General features: G+C 44.6%; 1 protein-coding gene across 1 annotated transcript in view; it reads left to right on the plus strand.

The window, feature by feature from the left end:
• The window catches only part of DNAH3 (dynein axonemal heavy chain 3), a 229454-nt gene that overhangs the window by 120104 nt on the left and 86515 nt on the right, over positions 1 to 22835 (plus strand). Inside the window, exons 33-40 of the mRNA XM_036279927.1 lie at positions 1395 to 1614; positions 2159 to 2293; positions 3784 to 3895; positions 5342 to 5583; positions 8214 to 8314; positions 11086 to 11191; positions 13585 to 13714; positions 16601 to 16846. Of these exons, the coding sequence (XP_036135820.1) occupies positions 1395 to 1614; positions 2159 to 2293; positions 3784 to 3895; positions 5342 to 5583; positions 8214 to 8314; positions 11086 to 11191; positions 13585 to 13714; positions 16601 to 16846 (1292 nt within the window). The remainder of the gene's footprint in view (positions 1 to 1394; positions 1615 to 2158; positions 2294 to 3783; positions 3896 to 5341; positions 5584 to 8213; positions 8315 to 11085; positions 11192 to 13584; positions 13715 to 16600; positions 16847 to 22835) is intronic.

Here is a 22835-nt window from a genome sequence, read left to right on the forward strand (position 1 = left end):
GAAATAGGCTCTGCTCACAGGTGGATGCAAAGGCACCTCACCCGGCCTTGGTCCTGACCACGTTCCTGGCTGGGAAATGGCCAGATTCCCAAGAAAGGGCCGCCCCTTTCTCTCTGCACGCCTGGACCTCTGTTAAAGAAGGCGGCCACACCTCTGCTCCTACGACGCACACTGCACACGTGTGTGCTCAGACACACGCACGCACACACACACACACATACTCATTCCCAAATGGCTCAAGGCAAGACTGAAAAACATGAAATTATTCCGGGATTGAAGAGGAAATATTAGTATAATTTAGAATTAACATTGTTATCCAACTAGGTGCTACCCAGCTTCCAGGATGCACACAGAGACGCCTCTTGTCGCACGCACCTAGAGTTGCCCGTATCATCATGAAATGGCTTTTATTGACCCGTTTACACTGTCCCGGCCGTGGTCACTGGGTGCTTTGCTCGGCAGAGGTCTGCCAAGGCCCTCGGTGTGCTGTGGCCTGGCATCCTCATCTCAGTCCACGGGGCTGCAGACTTCCAAGGGCACGTGCCCCGTCCGAGGCCGAGCAGCTGCCCATCACGCGGGGCTTACTTCACTCTTCCATGAGATCTGGGTTACATCGGTTTACCCCTTCAACTCATCCCCTGACTCAGTTGGCAAACCTTTTCTCAGCTGCTCCTGGTGTCCAGCCCTGTGCTCAGTGCTGGTGAGCAGCACAGTCTCCGGTCTGAAGTACATCAGTCTTGCGGAGGGATTCCCATAGCGGGGCACATCAGCCCAGTAGGTGGGGTGACCCTGACCCGAGCCCCACTGGCTGAGCACAGAAAAATTCATTTTTCACTCTCTGGAAAATAAAAAGTGGGTGTTTATGATCTGGGGCGGTTCTTCCCCAAGGGAAGGAGCCTGGCTCCTCATGTTACTGCTACACGACACAGCGTGGAGGACCTCACAGAGGAGGTGTCTGTGGACCAGCCCTGGAGTGGCATGTCCCCTCTCATTCCCATGCCACTGGCTGGGACTCGGCGGCATGGCCACCCCTGACTGAGCAGCAGGCCAGGAGATGTGGCCAGCTCTGTGCCCGGGAAGAATAGGAATGGTAGTCCTTGAGAGTGTACACACATACATTCACATAAACATGTGAAAGTATATACACACATAACTGCTCACACAACATGTTACACATCTGTGTGTGCTTGCTTTTCCCATCCTACCGCTAAGGGTTTCAATGCTTCTTTAGACGGTCACGGCAACCCCGGCAGAAGGCCTTCAAACGGCAGGGCTTCCTCACCCAGTCCGCAGCAGGCCTGGTTTCGGAGGGCCAGGGCACGGGGTGTTGGGAATGTGTGCTGAGCAGGACCCAGTCCTCTCTGGGGTGTGCAGACACATGTCTTTACCCCCAGTCTGGCCCAGAAGATCGTGGCGACCTACCGCCTGTGCTCGGAGCAGCTGTCCTCCCAGCACCACTACGACTACGGCATGCGCGCCGTGAAGTCTGTGCTCACTGCCGCCGGCAACCTCAAGCTCAAGTACCCGGAGGAGAACGAGAGCGTCCTGCTGCTGCGGGCCCTGCTTGACGTCAACCTGGCCAAGTTCCTGGCTCAAGATGTCCCTCTGTTCCAGGTAGGCAGGGGGCCTGGGGCCCAGCCCCCAAAGGGAAACATTTCCTTGGGACCCATCTCCTGGCAGCCAGCATCCCCTTGCCAGCCACCCTCCCCCGGTGCTCGACAACAATGGTGACGGCAACACTTCTGTCTAGTCACCAGTTTTAATAAAGATGGTTTCACTGATAGGATAATAGTCACTCTATTATCTAGTGTGGCGAATTGATTTTATAAAATTCCGTGAGTTTCCCTTCATAACTATTGTAATGCCTGTCTTCTCTACGGGGCTGTCGGCGCTGTGAAGACGGAAACCGTGGCTGTCTCATCCCCAGGACGAGGAAGACAGCACCAGCTCACTGAATGTGTGCCGACTTCTACAATTATTTGGGAGGGAAGTCCTGTTGAACAGTGGTGTCAGAATATGTCGTTGTAAATGAGTTTTGGTGCAGGAAGCATGAGACTTGGAATTTTTTGGAGATTTTTGTAGATCTCATTTTAGGACAGTTAAAGGTCACACAACTGATAGTTCATCCTTTTTCCTCCCCTCAAATTCTGATTGCCAGGGAATTATATCCGACTTGTTCCCTGGAGTTGTTCTCCCGAAGTCAGACTACGAAGTTTTTGTGGAAGTGCTGAATAAGAACATCAGAAAGATGAAGCTCCAGCCGGTACCTTGGTTTGTCGGGAAGATTATCCAGGTTGGTTTCCTGGACTGGTGTGCACACACCTGTCACTGTGCTAAGTCAGGGGTTCGGAAGACGTGGCACTTTGGAAGTATGACAGTGATCGGAGTGCCTGAGGGAGGCGGGGAGAGACGAGGGCATTTTTACCTGTTATGCTTTCACTTCATTTCCAAGTTGAAGTTTAAAATCCAATATTTTTCCTCTGACTATCTTCTTAGGGATTTCTTTTTTTTTTTTTTTTTCTTTTTCTTTTTTTGGCGTCTTCCTTTTGGTGCATGGGCTTTGCGTTAGTCAGGACTTCCTTGGTTCTTCGTGATAGAAACCCAACTCCGATTGCTTAGTCAACAAAAGGGAATTTATTCGCTAACCCAACCTGAATAGTAGTGGGATGTGTTGGCCTCAGGCCCAGCGGGGTCCAGGTTTCTGTACAATGGATCAGGAGTCTGTGCCTTCTCCTCAGGCTGTCACTCTCTCTGTGTGGGAACGTCTTGGTTAGGCCCAGCAGCCTCGGGCTGAGACCGTCCCAGGTCCAAGCCCAGAGGACAAAGGGATCGGGCTCCAAGGGGCTCCAGCCAGCGGCTCAGGATCAGCTGTGAATGCCGCGGACAGTCCTGTCCTGTCCCTGAACCAGTGACAGAGAAGATCACTTATACTTCAGAGTGGTCCTGGCTCAAACAACTCGTACATCTCCGGAGGGCTTCAGTCAGACATGGCAGCACTTAGGCCTCAAGGAAGGACTTGTCCAGCAGAAATGCAATTTGCTGAAATGACCACTGTTCCTTTTGCTACAGGGAACAGACTGATAGTTGCCAGAGGGGGCTAGGGGATGGCTGGAGACAGTGGAGGGATTGAGAAGCACCGATGGACGGTTACAGAACAGTCACGGGATGTGAGGCACAGCCTAGGAAATATGCTCAATATGCTGAAGTAATTGGGTGTGGTGCCAGGTGGGGAACACTGTGTAAAGTATTTGATTATCTAACCATGACGCTGTGCACCTGAAACTAATACAAAATGATATCGAATGTAAACTATAATCAAAAGAAATTTTTAATGTAAAAGTAAAAAAAAACATATGAATAAAATGGGTCAATCAAAACGCAAAGGAGCCCATGGAAGTGGTGTGGTGGAGAGACGGGAGCACAGCAGTCAGAGCCCTGCCGCTCACACGCTCAGCCACGGGCAGGCCCAGGCAAGTGACGCCACTCTCCCGAGCTCAGTTCCCACGCTGGAGGGTGGCTGATGACCCCTGCACGGATTAAATGAAATAAATTAGGTAACTCTTGATGCTTAGCACGTAGACAGGCGCAGAGTAAATAGTAGTGCCAATCTCTTAAATAATCTGAGACACACACACATATGAATTCATCCAAGAAATATTTAAACAGCATATATGCAGAGGACTGGGGTTCAGCAGAGGTAGAGGTGACCGTGGGAATCCCCGTGACCGCTCACGCCGTTCTGGGAGATTTGCAGTGACTGACTTCTACCCCGGCTCCTCTCAGATCTATGAGATGATGCTGGTGAGACATGGCTACATGATCGTCGGAGACCCCATGGGTGGCAAGACCTGTGCTTACAGAGTCCTGGCTGCAGCTCTGGGTGACCTGAAGGAAGGTAATGCCCTTACCCCCAGCTTCCAGGGAGGGCAGATCCTCAGTCAGCCGGCTGGGCTTGTTTTTCTGGGTTGTTTGCTTTTTGCCATCCCAGGATTGTAACGTCAGAGCCAGAAATAGAACCTGGCACACAGACGTCTGCAAGCAGAAAAATGAATGGAGGAGGGAGCTTCCAGGGGATTGCATGTGTACATCATTCAGGCTGAAGGAATTTCTCTTGTGCAGCCGTTGGCTCCTCCAAGGTTTTGCAGTGAGAAATTCTAAAACACAATTATTCTAAAAGCAAATCACTGATTTCTTTTCTTTCCCTTTCTCTTCCCCTCCCCCCTCCCTTTAATGTAGAGGATGAGACCTCTGACTTTTGAATCAGACCCACCCAGACCTCGGGCAAATGACTAAATCTCTTATAGCCCCTGTTTTTCCAGCTGTAAACGGGATTATTGTGAGAATTAGGAGGTCATGCAGGTGATTGACCTGGCACAGTTCCTACTCAATACATGGAAGCTGTGTTTATTGCCAGAGAAACAGTCTGGGGTGGGTCTCTGAAACGCAAGCCTGTGCTTTGGAAAGCGGTGCTGAGCCGGCCATGCTCACGTGACCCTCCCGGGACTTCATTTCAACTGTTTTTCCCTAATAGCAAAGGACAGTCAAGTTGCTGTGGGATTCTTGAAGTTTTGGGAACTGACTTGGCCTGCATAACTAATCTGGGCATTTCAAACTTCAGTAATTGTGAGATTTGAACATCGTTTAGGAAACTAAATGAAGAGAAAGGAGGCCGCCCCACTTTGCTTTGGGTTCTGCAGGAGTGGGTCTCTGTTTCACGCGTGGCTCAGCCACTCCGTGGCCATCCTCGGAAGGGCCGTGCGGAAGTTACTCTCTGCAATTGAATGCACACGCCCTGCCGTCTGTCGGCCTGGACATTCCGGTCCCGGCGCGGCCGCCGTGTGCACCCCTCAGCGGGCACCTGCTGAGCAGCCAATGAAGAGGCGGGTTTTAGGCTAAACTCACCTTCCAGATGGAAAAGAAAAGTAACCATCATTTTCCAGAATCTTTGACCTGTCAGTTGTGTCTTCCTCTCAAGTCAAGCCACGGCTCGGGCAGCTGTGGGAGCCAGCACGCCGAGAGGCCTGGTGATGGGGCACCTCTCCCCTTCACGGCCAGTTTCTTAGGTCCAGGCAGATGTCTTTAGATCTGACCAGCACATCGCCCTGTTTGAAATGAGCCTCAGGAGAATGTATGGGGAGAAACTAATGGTTGTGATAACCTAGCAATCTAAGGCGTTGCCTATCCAGATAGCCCAGTCTGTAAAAAACTGAGCACACATTTCACAAGGTCCCTCCTTGGATGGCATGTTTGTAGGGTTGGGGGGTCTTTGGAACAGTCTTACCTGTTTCCTGATGTTCTGGTCTCACCAGAGCCTTTGTAACCCTGTTGTCCTTCCCGCCAGCCAACCAGATGGGGGAGTTTGCTGTGGAGTACAAGGTCATCAACCCCAAGGCCATCACCATGGGGCAGCTGTACGGGTGCTTTGACCAAGTTAGCCATGAGTGGACAGACGGTGTCCTCGCCAACGCCTTCCGGGAGCAGGCGTCTTCGGTCTCGGAGGACCGCAAGTGGATCATATTTGACGGGCCAGTGGATGCCGTTTGGATTGAAAACATGAACACTGTTCTGGATGACAATAAAAAGGTAGCTGCCAAATCTGACGCCGCCTTTCCCCAGGCAGAGGTCGACTCTCCCACTGCAGTGAGTGAGGGATCAAACTCAGCCCTGGCCATGGGGCTCAGCAGTGAGGATGTCGGCCCACCCACCAGAGAGCCTCGGGTTCAATCCCCGCCCCAGTCAGGGTCATGCGGAGGCAACTGATTGATTGATGTGTCTCTTTCACATTGATGTTTCTCTCTTTCTCCCCCCCCTTCCCCCTCCCTCCCTCCCTCCTTCCCTTCCTTCCACTCTATCTGAAAATGGATGGAAAAATATTCTCCAGTGAGGATTAAAAACAAACAAACAAAAAAAAAACAACAACTCTATAATAAAAAAATGTATTACTCTGAGAATAAATGCCTCCCAAGGAAGTAACAGTTATCAATTTGTAAATTATGCTTTTGTTTGCATCAGTAGTGAATGAGCCATGTGTATTTAGTGATAATATCTAGTAGTTAAAAAGCTTGGTGCCGGCATCAGACTGGACCACTAACTTTACAACTGAGCTGTGTTGTTTTGGACAAGTTATATAACTTCTCTGAACCTCAGTTTCCTCATTTGTTAAAAAGTAGAAATAAAATTGGGTAATTAAATAAGGTAGTACACAGTCCCTAATATATGGGATGTGTTTTGGTTATTCATTGTTGTGCAACAAGCTACCTTAATACTCAGTGGCTTAAAGCAGCCATCCACTTTGCTTAAGGTATTGTGGATTACAGATTTTTGAAGGGCTCAGCTGGGCTCAACTAGTCCTCCTGATATGAGCTGCAGCAGCTAGAGCTGGAGGCTCTGCATCCCAGGTGGTTGCTTCATTCACAGTCTCCTTAGCCCCCACCCCTTCTCTGTCTCTCTGTCTCTCTCCCTCTCTATCTCTCTGTCTCCCCCCCCCCCCCATTAGCACTCATCCTCCAGGCCTCTCCCAGTTGGGCTTGGGCTTCTCACTGGGTGGTCTCAGGGTTGTGGCACTTCTTGTGTGGTGACTGATTGCCAGGAGGCAGTAAGTGGAAGCTTCTAGGAAATTAAGGGCTACACTTGGAATGGGACCAGCTTCACTTTTTGAATTTTATTGGTCAAAGAAGTCAAAAGACCTGCCCAGATTGAAGAGGGTGGAGAAGCAGGCTGCTCCTTGATGGAGGTGGGCAGGGTCACCTGCAAGGCACTGTGAGCAGTCTGTGGAAATGCACTTGTCACATGCAGGGTGGTGGCTACGGAGCTGGGACACTGGGGCCAGACAGCCCGGGTTCAGCTCCTGCCCTGCCACTTACGAGGCGTGAACCTCAGACAAGCTATTCAGTCTATTTGTGCCCGGTTTTATCATCTATAAATGGGGGTAATGGTATCTACCTCACAGTGTTGTTAGAAAGACTAGATAAGTTAATATTTGCAAACTTCTCATAATAGTTCCTGCATATAGCAAGTGTTACATAATTATTAAAATAAAGTAAAATGTACCCCCATTTCCAGGAAGGTTGTCTATACTGAATATGTCATTATCAAATCAATGTTTTTGCTGTGCTTAAATTTCACAAGGTGCAGTGAGCCACGCTCACTGCAGACCCAGCCATCCAGATTCTACACGTGCACTAATCATAGCGTGTGCCTGATGTTGATTATATAAACAGAAATAAAATGTATCACGTGATTTGGACTATGTTAGTAGTTTTACAAATTGTACAAATGTAGCAGTTGGTTTTAAGATTAGAAGTATCAAGATCACAATCAGTGAAGCTCCTGATGACTCTTCTGGGCTCTGGGTGTAAGTCACACTGTTGCCAGTAGGGCTGTATGCTACCCTCCTGCATACTCAGAGACAGCACCGCGGGGCTGGCAGCCGGTCAGCTGGGCCTCCCTGGGGACGCACACAGAGACTGTCTCCAGGAGAGTTTGGGGTGGGTCGGGCAAGGTGCAGGGAACTGTTTAGCCACAGTTTAGGAAGAGCAGCAGGGAGCAAGGGCATTCCTCTTTCCCCCAGAGGCCAAGGTCACAGGCTGTCCTATCCCTGTAGCATCTCACTTGACCCCCTGCTGGTCTGTAGTTGCAGGTGTCCTATGTATTTGCACAACTTTCTATAGGGATATGCTGCTAGACATGAGAGCTCCCAACGGTCTTTCCTTCTCTTCCAAAAAGGATTTATGGAGATATTCTTGTCACTCTAGCCCTTGACCCATCCATGGGGCTTCCAAAGAAGTCTTCCATGGAAGACTTGGGCAGATAAAACAGGATGAGGTGTGCAGTTAAGTTCTATAGTACACACTGAGGAAGGGACCGTGAAACTCGGTGTGATCTGTTTAGCTTCTTCACCCGCACCTAAGGCTGCAGTTCGGTGACTCTCTGTCCTCCTGTGTAAAACTGTCACTCGGCACCTGCCGGAGCATTCTGCTACCCCTCTTCCACTTCACTTTTCTCCAAATCACTTTTACTCTTTTATACATTGTACAGTTTGCTCATCAGCTGCCTCTCAGCAAAATATAAAGCCCTAGAGGACAGGGATTTTGTGTTTTATTCTCTGCACCTGGCACACAGCAGGCGCTCTGGACACACCTGTGAATGGCTTCCAACCAGCTGTGTCCAGAGGCCTCTTGCAGATGGGGTTCCGCCTCTGCTTTGCCTTTCAGCTGTGTTTAATGAGCGGGGAGATCATCCAGATGAGCCCCAAGATGAGCCTGATCTTCGAGCCGGCCGACCTGGAGCAGGCCTCTCCAGCCACCGTGAGCAGGTCAGTCACCTGGGCTGGCACCCGAGGGAAGGCACGGCCTCCCCAACCCTGAGCACGGGACAGCTCTAAAAACCCGCACATGGGATGAAGCCCTGGCAGATCACACACATTATTTCCTGTCACTTAGGTTTCATGAAGTCAGTCCTCAGTCGCATTGCTGGTAATAGTCTCAGATCCAGCGAGCACTGTGGAAGAGAGCTTACGTTGTCCTAAGAGTGGTCCTTCACGTGCCCCTGGACCCAGCCATCTGGCTCCTAGGTGTTTTCCCACGGAAACTCTGGCCCATGTACAAGTTTTCACAGTGGCTCAGTTCACAGGGTCAACATAAGAAACATTCCACCTGTGAAGAATTTTCCGAATTTATTTGAGCCAAAACTGTCAACAACTGCTGGGAAGTAAAACTTCAGTGGGTTGAGATAATGCTCCAGAGAAAGGCAGTTTTGCACCTTATTTTATACCTTACAATCAAAAGAGGAGATGTAGGTGGGTTAAATCAATAGGTGACAGATCAGGGAGGTGGGAGAATCTCTGGGGTTGGAGGAAAAGTACAATGACAGACACAGGCATCTTTTACCCAGGTGAGAACAGGATAGTTAACAGCCAACAATTAACATGACAATAGCAATGAGGGGCTCTGAGGTCTCTGCCCTGAGGGGTCCGGAAAAGGGGAGGTTACCCTGACATTGCAAAGGTGGGTTATCAGTTATCCTAGATGCAAAAAGACAACAGACTCAGTTAAGAGGAAAGTTGACCTTTGCCAGGGAAGATGCCGGCCTAGGACATGACTACCCAGCTAATATGTTTTTAGTGCAAACGTTTTCATTTCAGACCATCCTTTGTGGTTATGTTGGGTCTCTGAGTTTGCAGGCCACCACCCAGGCCTCCCTCGAGTTTGTCAGATTTGGTGTGTGGCCCCTTTTGGCCCACAGCAGTAACAAGTACTTGGAAACAATTCAAATGCCCATTAACAGGAGTGAATGAATATGTAATAAAGCCACAAACTGTAATATGTATATAGCACTCAAAATAAATGAATTGTATTGACATGTAACTTTATGGATAAATCTAAGTTAAATATATTAAGGATAAAATCTTCACAATATTGTGTATAAAAGTAAATCCACAATATTACATACATCATAGTGCCCCTTTTTAAACAGTTAAAAACTAAAATAAATATATACACATTTTAGGAACATACAGAGTGCTGTAAGGCTTTGCGAGGAGGAAAGAAATCAAGGAACAGGTGAACGCGGGGTTTAACCGGCTGCGCTCCCTCAGGTGGAAAGCCAGGGGCAGGATAAGGGGACCATGTGGTTAGAAGGTTATTGTCAAGATTCTAGCATCTGTCTGCATGAAGCTTCGTGGGCACTTACCTACATTATTGAAAACAACGGGGAAAGGCCACGCCTGCCCTGGCTGAGGGGCTCATCTGGTTGGAGTGGTTCCCATATACCAACAGGTGGCGGGTTCAGTCCCTGGTCAGGGCCTGTACAGGAAGGACCAGTCAATATTTCTCTCTGACATTGTTTTTTTCTCTCTCTCACCCTTCCTCTCTCTCTAAAAATCAATAAAAACCATATTCTTGGGTGAGGATTTTTAAAAAAGAAAAAGAAAGGCCTTGTGTGTTCATGATAGGTGTGCCAGGATATAATTAATCCAATCCTGTGTGCCTGAAACCTATTCAAAACAAACTAAAATAAAATCAGCCACATTTCCAAAGACAATGTGAGGGAGTAGAAAGAACACATGGCGAGTCAGACCAACTTGGGATCCCACACTGGTCACGCCGCTTGCTAGCTGTGTGACCTCTTCCAGGTCACTTCCCCTCTCTGAGTCCTGGTCCCCTCATGCCTAAAACATAAACCATAAGGAGAAATATTTAGAGATGGAGGCCATTAGGACCTGACACAGTGCCTGGTGTGCAGTAGGGGGTCAGTATGTCATAGCCTGCTTAGCAAAATAAGCCAGTCAGAGAGAGACAAGTATCACATGCTCTCACTTATATTTGGGATCAAACGAACAAAATAAACTGATGAATAAAACAGAACCAGAGACATGGATGCGCGGCACAGACTGACAGAGCTGGGGGGCGGGGGGGGGGGGAGAGTGACCAAAGAACTTATATGCGTATATGACAGCCCATGGACACAGACAGTAGGGTGGTGAAGGCCTGGCGTGGGGTGGGAACTGGGTGGAGGGGGCAGTGGGGGAGTAAAAGGGGGGACATCTGTAATACTCTCAACAATAAAGGTATTAAAGAAGTGAAAGCACTGGTCGCCGGGATCGGCAGCAGACAGGAGAGGTCCTGGCCGTGACAGGCAGAGCAGCGGCGCACACCTGTGCCAGCCCACGACCACACGCTGACACTCTGGGACCCAGGACCTTCCACTGATGAGTTTTCCATGTGCCGGGCGAGGTGCTCAGCTATTAGCATCTTATTAACCCTAACCACAGCATGATGAACACATGTTTTATATCCTCAATTTACAGACAAGGACATAGAAGTCCAGAGAGTCAGGAAACCTTGCCCAAGGTCACTCAGTTAGTAGGTTCTGGGCTGGGGTCAAACCCGGTCTCTCTGGCTGCCAGGACCCACTCACATCACTGGTCTCCACCCTTCCTGACACAATCTGAGCCTTCCCTGTAGCCTGGAGCTGCTGAGCGTTGGCGACCTGACGCAAGCTCAGCCCTTCACCTCACCACCACCACAGCGTTTGCCTCCCCCGTGTGCTCGGGAGGCCAAGCAGGTGGCTGTCTGTGCTCCCCAGGTGTGGGATGATCTACATGGAGTCCCATCAGCTCGGCTGGAGGCCCCTGAAGGACTCCTACATGGACACCCTGCCCTCCAGTCTCACTGCAGAGCACAAGGAGTTGGTGAGACCCCGGTCCCTGTCCCTCCCTCCCTGGCTCCCTACTCTTCACCTCAAAGGCCTCTGGGAGAATGTTCACCTTCACAATTCTAGGAGGCAAGAAAGGGCAGGGGGTTCCCCACCTGTGCCGTTTCCTTGCTTCCTGGCTGTCACTTCTCCATCTTTCCCACGTGGTGGGGGTGGGGGGGGTGACAAGGTTAATGTCTCCTCTCTACCACTCCACACCCCCGTGGAGAACTCTGGTGCTTGAGGTGCTTTCTAGATGATGGCAAGGATGCCGCCCTCCCCCTTGCTCCACTAGCAGGGTGTCTAGAAGCTGCTGGATGGAGTTAGGGAGCCCCGTGCTCCTTCCCTCACTGCCGCCCCACACCCCAGCAACCCAGCCCACACCTCCCACCTCCAGGGCGCTGGATGCTAGAAATGCTTCCCGTGCAGCAGGGTTTCCGTCCCCTTCGCCCCTCCTGAAATGGGCGCGAGCATTCAGCTGAGGGGACCTGAGCGCACCCAGGAAGGGAGAGCTGAGCGGCAGCGCCTCTCCTCTGTCCCTGCACTGATGCATTTCCCCACAGACGTTTTCCACGGATGGAGCCAAGAAGGGTGTTATCCCACTGTGGGTCCGCTCTGGGGAACTTTGTAAGACAGCCCACTCCTGTCGCGCGTTCATGCCTGCGCAAAGTGTATAAGCGCGTACATGTATACAGACAGGTGGCGTGTGCAATTCAGAGACCACCCACACAGGACAGGATGCCTGCAGACACTCTCCAGGGTCCTTAGCACAAAGTCTAACTCATGAGAACCTCTGAGCCTGACCTGGCCCTGCCCACATCTCCAGCCTCAGCCTCAGCTCATCACCTTCCAGCCTCGAGTCTCGTTTCTGTCCCTAGGAAACCCCAGGTTTCACCACCTCACGGCTTTTGCACTTTTTGTTCCTCTTCCTGGAAATCTCACCCCATTTTCTCTCACAAGGGAGGATTTACTTTCACCGCCCCGGTTTCCTTTCAGAAGCCTTCCCTCGAAGCAGTAGAGTCCAGGGTCCTGACCGCAACTCTCACTCCCTTCGTCACCATGATTAATGGCTTTCCCCTAATTAGCAGCCCCTAGCAGCCGATGGGCAGCCGGGTCTGAGCACTAGCTCACCTGTGACTCAGTGTGGAGCCCTTTCCTTAACTAACAAGCCCTTGGCTACAAAAAAAACCTTCCTATTAAGTCCTCCTGTTAGTTCTTATTGTTACACTTTGTTTCCTGGTAGTAGTTTCCACGATTTGTAAGTATTTTATTCATTTTCTTATTTGCTTAGTTACTTACTGTTTGTCTCTCCTGCCCCTTAGTAAGCTTCACAAAGGCAGGGACCTTGTCTCTCTTGTCCATCTTTTATCCTCAGTACCTACTACACTGCAATTATTCAATAAGTATTTGTTGATTGAAAGAATACACCATCTATCCACGTATCTATGTATATGTATTCATAGATTCATAGAATGCATCTATACATTCATACATACCCACATATATGCGCACCTATGAATGTATTTATTTAGTGATGACCTGCCTACTTTCAAAAAAATATTCAAGTAATTTGCAGTGAGTCACAAGTAAGTTATAGGAAAAGTGAAAAAAAAAAATTAAAGTAGGAGGCAGAAGTAAGTCAAATAATTGTTTTAAAAAGTAAATGGACCCAGCCGGTGTGGCTCAGTGGTTGAGCGTCGACCCTGCACCAAGAGGTCGCCAATTCAATTCCCAGTCAGGGCACATGCCCAGGTTGTGGGCCCGATCCCCAGTGAGGGGCATGCAGGAGGCGGCCAATTGATGTTCTCTCTCATCGATGTTTCCATCTCTCTCTCCCTCTTCCTTTCTCTCTCTCTAAAATCAATAAAGAAAAAAAATTTTTTTAAAGAGTAAATGGGGTGGGGGCAGAGACAAGGGACTAGAATCATTATGCCCACAAGTAGATCTACATTTAGGGAATTACTGAAAATGAGCCTTGAACTCAGCGCTGCACTTCCCATGGCCACTATGCAGGACCCCTGCCTTAGAATGCCAGTCATTTGCAAACTGATTGTTTCGAATTCCTAACATTTTATAGAAACAAAGTCAGATATGATGTCTGGGTTCCTAACACGATTTTACACGTCCTGCAGCCGAGCCGCGGCAGCTCCGAGCCTCTCTGAGTGTCCAGCTCTGGGCAGTCGAGTGGAGGAGTGGGGAGGTCCTGTGGACTGCACAGTTTTCAGTGGGAAGCTGGGGGCAGGGCCTTGATGCCTGTTGTTTTCCCCCCGGTAAAGATGCACTCAAAGTAATCAGCACCCTTACCAGCATCTCCAACCTCCCTGAGGTGTACCAAGCTCTTGGTCTTAAACTCATTTTCCAACATCTTTAAATTTCACTTTCTATTTTCAGGTCAATGACATGTTCGTTTGGCTTGTCCAGCCCTGCCTGGAATTTATTCGCCATCACTGTAAATTTGTGGTCCATACATCTCCCACCCACCTTGCCTTCTCAATGATGAGACTGTATTCGTCTCTGCTTGGTAAGTGCTACCAGATGGGAAAGGTTGTGCCTTGGTTATTTCTGCTGCTCATACCCTGTTATTACCCCTATGAGCTACTCTGAGATCAGCATTTCGATCTAGAACAAGCCTTGGCAGTGTGGATGGTAGAGCTTGGTAGAAAGAGTCCTTGCATTTTGGCGTTAGCCTTGATCTTGGATTGACTGTCTGGGTGTTCTTGTGCGAATTACCCTATCTTTCTCAGGCTACGGTTCCCCATCTGTGCAATGCGATTGTAATTCCTATCCCTCTTTACCCAGGGATATCCTGGAGGGAAATTAATGTAGACGATACAAGTTAATGTATCTCAGAAAAAAGATTCTGAAAAAGATAAGATAGGAACTTAAGAAAATATACAGATACAAAAATCTGCATTTGGAAATCACACAGATAGACTGTAAAAGAACTGATCACATTAGGCTACAAACTAGGGAATTTATCCAGGACATAGGAATTATATAAATTATAGAACCATTGGTTCAGATGTGCTGGAGAAGTTCCTTGTAACTGTTGCACATAAATCAAATTTCACGGCATTCTACCGGAAATGACAACAGATGTATCCATTTGGAAAACTTTCATTGGAGCCATTTCTTTCTCAAAATTGCATGTAATTCAAACTCAAGGTGGATCTTACAACTTCTGCTGCATGAACATATTTTCTCAGCACATTTCTTCCAAAGACCTTATAGGTGTACAGCAAACATGTCAGATGGTGAACAGTTGAGTGGAGACTTACTTTGGTTAAATATTAATTTGGTTTTCTAAAATTAAAAGTACGTAATTTTCCAAAAGCATATAATGTCATATATTTGCATTAGTATCTGTAAATTTTGCAGATTTTCCCAAGCTCCGCTTCTTGTCCTTGTGCAGTATCTCCTCCAGGAAAGCAGGCACCACGGTGAGAAATGGACTCATTGTCCCCAGCACCGAGGGGCCGACTCTCGGCCTTCCTGCGTCTGTAGCTGTGAACCCTCTCAGAAGGGCTCGAATACGCACAGCTACTGAGAACGGGAGCTGACTTTGGGCACACACATCTGATTTCAGAGCTCTGACTTTTATTCTGTTGATGTGAAAATGCAAGCACATGATTGCTGACTCACAGGCCTTGACATAAGGAGCAGTGAACACATTTTGTAGCCTTTTGTTTTGAAGTAATTCCATGCTTAGAGAAAACTGCTAAAAGACAATAGACAGTCACATAGCCCTTTGCCTAGCTTGTAAATGTTAGCATCTTACAGAAACAAGGTGCAACGATCAGAATAAGGAAATTAACCTTGATACTATCTGTTAACTACACTATAGACTTTATTTGACTTTGATCTGTTTTTCCGCAAATGTCATTTTTCTGTTCCAAAATCCAATCCAAGATGCCACATTATATTTCATTATTGTATCTCGTTGGTCTCCTCCAACCTATGACAGTTCCTCTGCCTTTCCTTGTCTGCCATAACCTAGTCACTTGATAAATGCTGTCCAGTTATTTTACAGAATGTCTCTCAATTTTGCCTTATGTTTTTCATACTTAGATGAGTTCATACATCTTTAGCTCGAATACCCTAGAAACAATGACGTGTCTTCAGCATGCCATCAGGGGGACACAATGTTGGCATAATTGTTGGTGAAGGCTCTGATCACAGTAACTCTGGTTAGAGCCACATATCTCTATTGAAAGTTACTATTTTTTCTTTGTATTTAATAAGTATCTTGGGGAGGATAGTCTGAAACTATGCAAATATTCTATTTCTCCTCAAACTTCACCCACTAATTTTATTTCTTTTATTTAAACATCTTTATTGTTGAATGTATTACAGATGTCCCTCTTTTTTTTCCCCCATTGACCCATTCCTCCCTAATCCCACCCCCCTCCTGCCTTCCCCACACTATTGTTGGTGTCCATTGGTTATGCACATATGCACAGAAGTTCTTTGGTTTATCTCATCCTGCCCTCCCTCCCCTCTTCCCTTTGAGATTCATCAGTCTAACAATCAATTTGTACTTCCTAATTCCTTCACTTTTTCACCCAGCCCCCCAGCCCCCACCCATCTGGCAAGCAACAAAAAGTTCTCAGTATTTATGACTCTGTTTTTGTTCTGCTTGCTCATTTTGTTTGTAGATTCAGTTGTTGTTAGATATGCATTTATTGCCATTTTATTGTTCATATTTTTGTTCTTCTCCTTCAAGAAGACCCACTAATTTCAGCATCACTGGCTGATCTTGCCTACATATCTATAGTCATCACATTTATAAAGGCAAAAAGTTAATGGTGGTTGCCAAAGGAAGGGAAAGAGGATAATGGGGAGCTAGTTTAATGGGGTCATAGTTCCGGTTTTGCAAGATGAAGAGTTCTGGAAATGAACTGTGGTGATGGTTGCACAATATAAATGCACTTAATACCACTGAAGTGAACATTTAAAAATGGTTAGTGGTGAATTTCATGCTATGAGTATCTTACCACAGTTTATGTATTTTTTTCATTTTTAAAATAGGATTTTATTGATTTTTTAGAGAGAGAAGGAAGAGAGAGAGAGAGAAACATTGATGTGAGAGAGAAACATTGATTGGCTGCCTCCTGCATGCCCCCTACTGGGATTTGAGCCTGCAACCCGGGCATGTGCCCTGACCAGGAATCAAACCAGGCCTCTCAGTCCATAGAACGATGCTCAATCCCCTGAGCCACACCGGCCAGGCTCTTACCACAATGTTAAAAAATGGGGGAAAAAATGTGTGTGGATAAAGGATCTGCCATGTGATGGCCACTCCGCAATATCAACCCTCTCTCCAGGCCCCTCACAGATGAAATCCCCAGTTCCCATTGTTTGTGTCTGTTACATTCTACAGCTTTTCTTCGGGTTCCCTTGCTTTTAGATGAAATCAAGGAAGTAAAAGAAGATGAAAGTGATCTGTCTGAAGGTCTGACAAGCCAGCAGATCTTCCTCTGGCTGCAGGGCCTGCTCCTCTTTGCTGTGGTGTGGACCGTGGCCAGCACCATCAACACAGACAGCAGAAAGAAATTTGATCTGTTTTTCCGCAACCTGATCATGGGCATGGATGATCATAACCCAAGGCCCAAAAGTGTCAAACTCACCAAAAACAACATCTTTCCAGATAAAGGTAATTTAGTACTTTGTTGTATGTCTCACTATAATTGTTTGGATCCTATATTCCAAACCCAACAAAAATGTGTGGACCAAGTAAAGCCTTTCTTCACGAAAGCCAGGGAGGATCTGTGGCTTGCCTGGGTGAGTCCAATTCTTCAAGCTGGCCCATATATGCAGGGACATATGCCCCTGAGGCAGGGTCTTATGGGGTATTTTAAATTCTACTTTAATGTAGAAAAATTTGATGTAACATTATTTTTCTTTGCAAAATTACCTGTAATGACCTCAGTCAAACAGGCCCCAGGAAACACAATGAGAACTGCAGCCATTTTTGTTTGTCTAACCCTTTCTAGTCCTGTTGCGTGTGTTCATAAGGGTCGTATTATCATTATAGTATTAATATTCCTTTTAATGTTGTCACTGAAATCTAGTATGATATTGAAACATTTACAACTTTGCTATAAACATCATCTTCAAATGATCACTTTAATGCTCTATTAATACTGTCTTCCATGTGTGACATCATTTACTAAAAGATTGGAAAATGTTTTTATAAGTAGCTTTTACTGTACATGACACATTTTGCTTATCCATTTATCATCCATTGATGGACACTGGGTTGCTTTCGTCTTTTGGCTATCATAGATAAGGCTGCTATGAACATGGGTGTGCAAATATCTGTTTGATTTTCACATTTTCAGTTCCTTCGAGTATATGTGCAAACATTGAATTCCTGGATCATACGGTAATTTATGTTTCTTTTTTTTGATGAGCTGCCACAATGGTTTCCACACAGGTTGCACCACTGCACATTCCCACCAGCGACGCACGAGCATCTCAATCACCCCACACCCTCACGTCTGTTCCATTGTTGTGTTGTGTTTACAGTAGCCATGCTGATGAGTGTGAACTTCATTCTTAATTTTTTAAGGAAAAACATATGAATAGATCATATAATAAGAAAGATATAACTTCTAGTAACCACTGGTCATGTCACTGTCTCTATCACTTTGCCTTTTGCAGGGTGTGATGTATTTGGAACCAGGCAGTATGTGGGCTTTCAGGTTGGCCTCTTAGTAAGTTTCCTTCATGTCTTCTGTGCCTTGATAGCTCCTTTCTTTTTATCCCTGAATAACATTCCATTGTATAGATATTTATTGATTCAGCTGTTGAAGGACATTTTTGCCTCTTCCGGTTTTTGGAAAGTGGGAATAAAGCAGCTATAAACACTTGTGTAAAGGTTTTCGTGTAGACTTAATTTTTCAGTTCATCTGGTGAACACCTTGGAAAACAACTAGTGGATCATAGGGTCAGCCTGTGTTTCACTTGGTAAGAAACGGCCAAGCTGTCTTCTAAAGCGGCCGCACCCTGTTGCGTTCCCACCAGTAGTGAATGCGAGTTCCTGTTGCTGCACACCTTGGTCGCCTCTGCTGTTGCCAGTGTTTGGATTGTAGCCATTCTAATAGGTGTGAACTAGTAGCCCACTGTTTCAGTTTGCAATTCCCTGCTGGCGTATGAGGGTGAGCATCTTTTCATGTGCTTATTTGCCACCTATATGTCTTCTGTGGTGAGGTTCTGATCAAATCGTTTACCCACTTTTTAACCAGGTTGTTTGTTTTCTTATAGTTGCATTTTAAGAGTTCTTTATAAGTGTTTTAGATATGTCCTTTATCAGATATATGTTCTGTAGATATTTTTTCCCAGACTTCGGCTTGTCTTTTCATTCCTTTAACAGTGCCTTTTGCAAAGAAGACTTTTTAACTTTAATAAAGTTTAACTTATCATTTTTTCTCTTCTTTTGTGTATGTATTCTATCTAAAAAGTCACCATCAAATCCAGTGTCACCTAGATTTTTTGCTACCCTATCTTCTAGAAGTTTTATAGTTTTGCATTTACATTTAAATTTATCCTTCATTTTGAATTTATTTTTGTGAAATGTGTAAGATTTATGTCTAGATTGTTTTCCATAGATGCCTGTTCATTCTAGAACCAGTTGTTGAAAAGACTATTCTTCTCATTGAATTGTCTTTGCTCCTTCTTGAAATATTTCTTCACTATGTGTGGGCTTATTTCTGGTCCCGCTTCCAGTCTGTTTCATGGATCCATCTGCCTCTTCTTCTGCCAAGCAGGCCTCCATGACTGCAGCTTCATACTAAGCCTTGAAGCTGGGTAGTGTCGGTCCTCAGCTTTATCTTCGAACCATGCTGGCTCTTCCGGTTCTTTCACCATTCCATATGAACTTTAGAAACAGTTTGTTGGTATCCACAAAATAACTTGCTGGGATTTCTACTGGGATTGTCTTGAATCTATAGCTCAAGCTGGAAAGGACAGACATCTTTAACAATTTTAAGTCTTACCAACCACAAACATGGATCATATTTCCATTTATTTAGATCTTTGCTTTCCTTCATTGGCATTTTGTAGTTTTCCTCATGTTGCTCTTGTACAATTCTTACTAGGTTTATTTCCAAGTATTTCATTTTTGGGGTACAAATGTAAATTGTATTGTGCCTTTTATTTCAAATTTCAATTTTTCATTTCTGGTATATAGGAAAGCAGATGACCTTGTATAGTTGTTAATTTGTATATTAACCCTATATCCTTCCACCTTACTATAATCACTATAAGTTCCAGGAGTTTTTTTGTTGATTTGTTTTCAGATTTCCAAAATAGATAATCACATCAAAGTTTCCTCTCTTTCATCCCAATTTTTTATTTTATTTTTTTGTCTTATTACTTTTTCTAGGACTTCCTGTTTGATGTTGAATAGGTGTGGTAAGAGGAAACATCTTTATCTTGCTCCCAATCTTAGGGGGAAAGCATCTAGTTCTTGACCCTAAGTATGCTGTTAGCTGTGGGTATTTTGTTGCTATTCTTTATCAAGTCAAGGACATTCCTCTCTATTCTTTGTTTGCTGTGAGTTTTTATCATGAATGGGTGTCGGATTTCGTCAAATGCTTTTTCTGAATCTATTGATAGGATCGTGTGATTTTTCTTCTTTAGCCTTTTGATGTAATAGATTATATTAATTGATTTTCTTTTTTTAAAATTGATTTAAGACACAGAGAGAAACAAACATCAATTTGTTGTTCCACTTATTTATGCATTCATTGGTTGTTTCTTGTATGTGCCCTGACTGGGGAACAAACCACAACCTTGGCTTATCAGGATGATGCTCTAACCAACTGAGCTACCTGGACAGGGCCACATTAATTGATTTTCAAATGTTGAACCAGCCTCACATGCTTAGAAAAAATCCCAAGTATTATACACCACTTGATTATGGTATATAATTCATTTTATACATTGTTGGCTTTGGTTTGCTAATATTTTGTTGAGGATTTTTGCATCTGTGTTGATGAGAGATGATTGATATTTAGATTTACTTTCTTGTAAAGTTTTTTCTGTTTTGGTATTAGGATAATACTCACTTCATATAAGAGCCAGGAAGCCTTCCCTTTGTTTCTATCTTCTGGAAGAGATTGTAGAGAATTGGTATCATTTCTTCCTTAAATTGGTTCACCGGTGAACACATTTGGGCCTGGTGCTTTCTCTTTTGACATGTTTTTAATTGTTGATTCAATTTCTTTAACAGATATAAACCTATTCAAATAATCTATTTCTCCTTATATGAGTTATGACACATAATGCCTTTCAAGGAATTGGTCTATTTCATCTAGGTTGTCAAATTTGTCGTCATAGAGTTGTTCATGATATTCCTTTATTATTCTTTTAATGTCTATAGAATCAGTAATAATGACCCCACTTTCATTTCTAATAGTAGTAATTGTTATCTTCTCTTTTTTTCCTTGGTTAGCCTAGCTAGAGGTTTGTAAAGTTTGTTAAATATCTTCAAAGAAATAACTGTTACTTTTAAGTATTCTCCATTAGTTTTTTGTTTTTAATATACATTTTAAACATTTTTTATTGATTTCTAGAGAGGGAGGAAGGGAGAGAGAGAAACATTAATGTGAGAGAGAAATGGATTGGCTGCCTCCTGCATGCCCCCTACCGGGGATTGAGCCCACAACCCTGGCATGTGCCCTGACTGGAATCAAACCAGGACTTCTTAGTCCATGGGACAATGCTCAGTCCACTGAGCCATACCAGCCACACACATTTTTTTGTTTTTAATTTCATTAATTTCTGCTTTACTTTTATTTTTCTTCTGTTTATTTTGAATTTAATTTGCTCTTTTTTTTTCTAGTTTAATTTCACTGTAGTCTGAGAGTACACATTGTATAATTTCTATTCTACTCTTAAATGTTTTAAGGTGTGTTTCATAGCTCATAATACGGAGTAGCTTAGTGACCGTTCCATATAAGATTGAAAAGAATATATTCTTCTGTTGTTGGATAAAATAATCTAAAATATCAATTAGATCCAGTTGAGTGGTCATGCTACTGTTCAGTTTAACTATATCTTCACTTATTTTTTTCTGTGTGCTGTCAATTACTGATAGAAGGGCCTTGAAGTCTTCATCTATAACATTGGATTGTTTTTATTTTCCCTTGCAGTACTATTAGTTTGCCCAATATATTCTGGTGTGTTTTTTTCACATTTGAAGTATGAAAATAGTATCTAAAATGTAAATATATAATTTTTATTTGGAAGTGAGATTGGATTTTACATATAAATACATACATATAGCAGTTTTTTGTTTTTCATATGCTCTGATTTGCTTGTTGGTGTTCTTTTTTATTTTAATTTTTATTTGTATTTATTTATTTAACCTTTATTATTGAAACTATTACAGATGTCCTCTCTTCTTTCCTCCATTGACCCCCTTCTCCCCACTCCCACCCCCCTCCTTCTTTCCCCAAACTATTGTCTGTGTTAATTGGTTGTGCATATATGCATATAAGTTCTTTGGTTCATCTCTTTCTAGCCCCTCCCCAACCACTGTTTCTCTGTGGCTTGTCAGTGTGTATCTTACTTCCATGATTCTGGATCTACATTGATGGTCAGCTTATTTTGTTCATTATATTCCATAAATGAGATCATTTGGTATTTGTCTTTCTCTAACTGGCTTATTTTGCTCAGCATAATACTCTCTAGGTCCTTCCATGTCATCTCAAAAGATAAGAGATCACTCTTTCTTAGAGCTGCATAGTATTTCATTGTGTATATGTACCACAGCTTTTTTATCCAGTCATCTACTTATGGATATTCAGGTTGTTTCCTGATCTTAGCTATTATAAATAGTGCTGCTATGAACATAAGGGTACATAAAGTCTTTCTGATTGGTGTTTCAGGCTTCTTAGGATATATTCCTAGGAGTGAGAACACTGGGTCAAATGGCAATTCCATTTTTAATTTTTTGAGGAAACACTATATTGTTTTCCATAGTGGCTGCACCAGTCTGCATTCCCACCATCAGTGTACTGGAGTACCCTTTTCTCCACAGCCTGGCCAGCACTTGTTGATTGTAGGTTTGTTGATGGCGGCCATTCTGATAGGTGTGAGGGGATACCTCATAATCATTTTGATTTGCATCTCTCTGATGATTAGTAACATTGAGCATTTTTTCATATGTCTCTTGGCCATCTGTATGTTCTCTTTGGAGAAGTGTCTATTCAGGTCCTCTGCCCATTTTTAATTGGATTGTTTGTCTTTCTTTTGTTGAGTTGTATGAGCACACTATGTGTTTTGGAAATTAAAGCCTTATCTGATTTATCATTGGCAAATATATTCTCCCAGAGAATGGGTTCCCTTTTCATTTTGATGCTGGTTTATTTCTCCATGAATAAGCTTGTTAGTTTGATGTAGTGCCATGTATTATTATTTTTTTTAATTTCTTTTACCCTACATGATATATCAGTGAAAATTCTGCTACATTTGCTTTCTGAGATTCTTCCCCCTACATTTTCGTCTAGGATTTTTATGGTTTCATGAGTTACATTTAAATATTTTATTCATTTTGAGTTTATTCATATATATGGTATAAGTGATGGTATAGTTTCCTTTTTTTGCATGTACCTGTCCAATTCTCTCAACACCAT

Source organism: Molossus molossus, unplaced genomic scaffold, assembly GCF_014108415.1.
Source record: "Molossus molossus isolate mMolMol1 unplaced genomic scaffold, mMolMol1.p scaffold_m16_p_3, whole genome shotgun sequence".
NCBI classification, from domain to species: domain Eukaryota; kingdom Metazoa; phylum Chordata; class Mammalia; order Chiroptera; family Molossidae; genus Molossus; species Molossus molossus.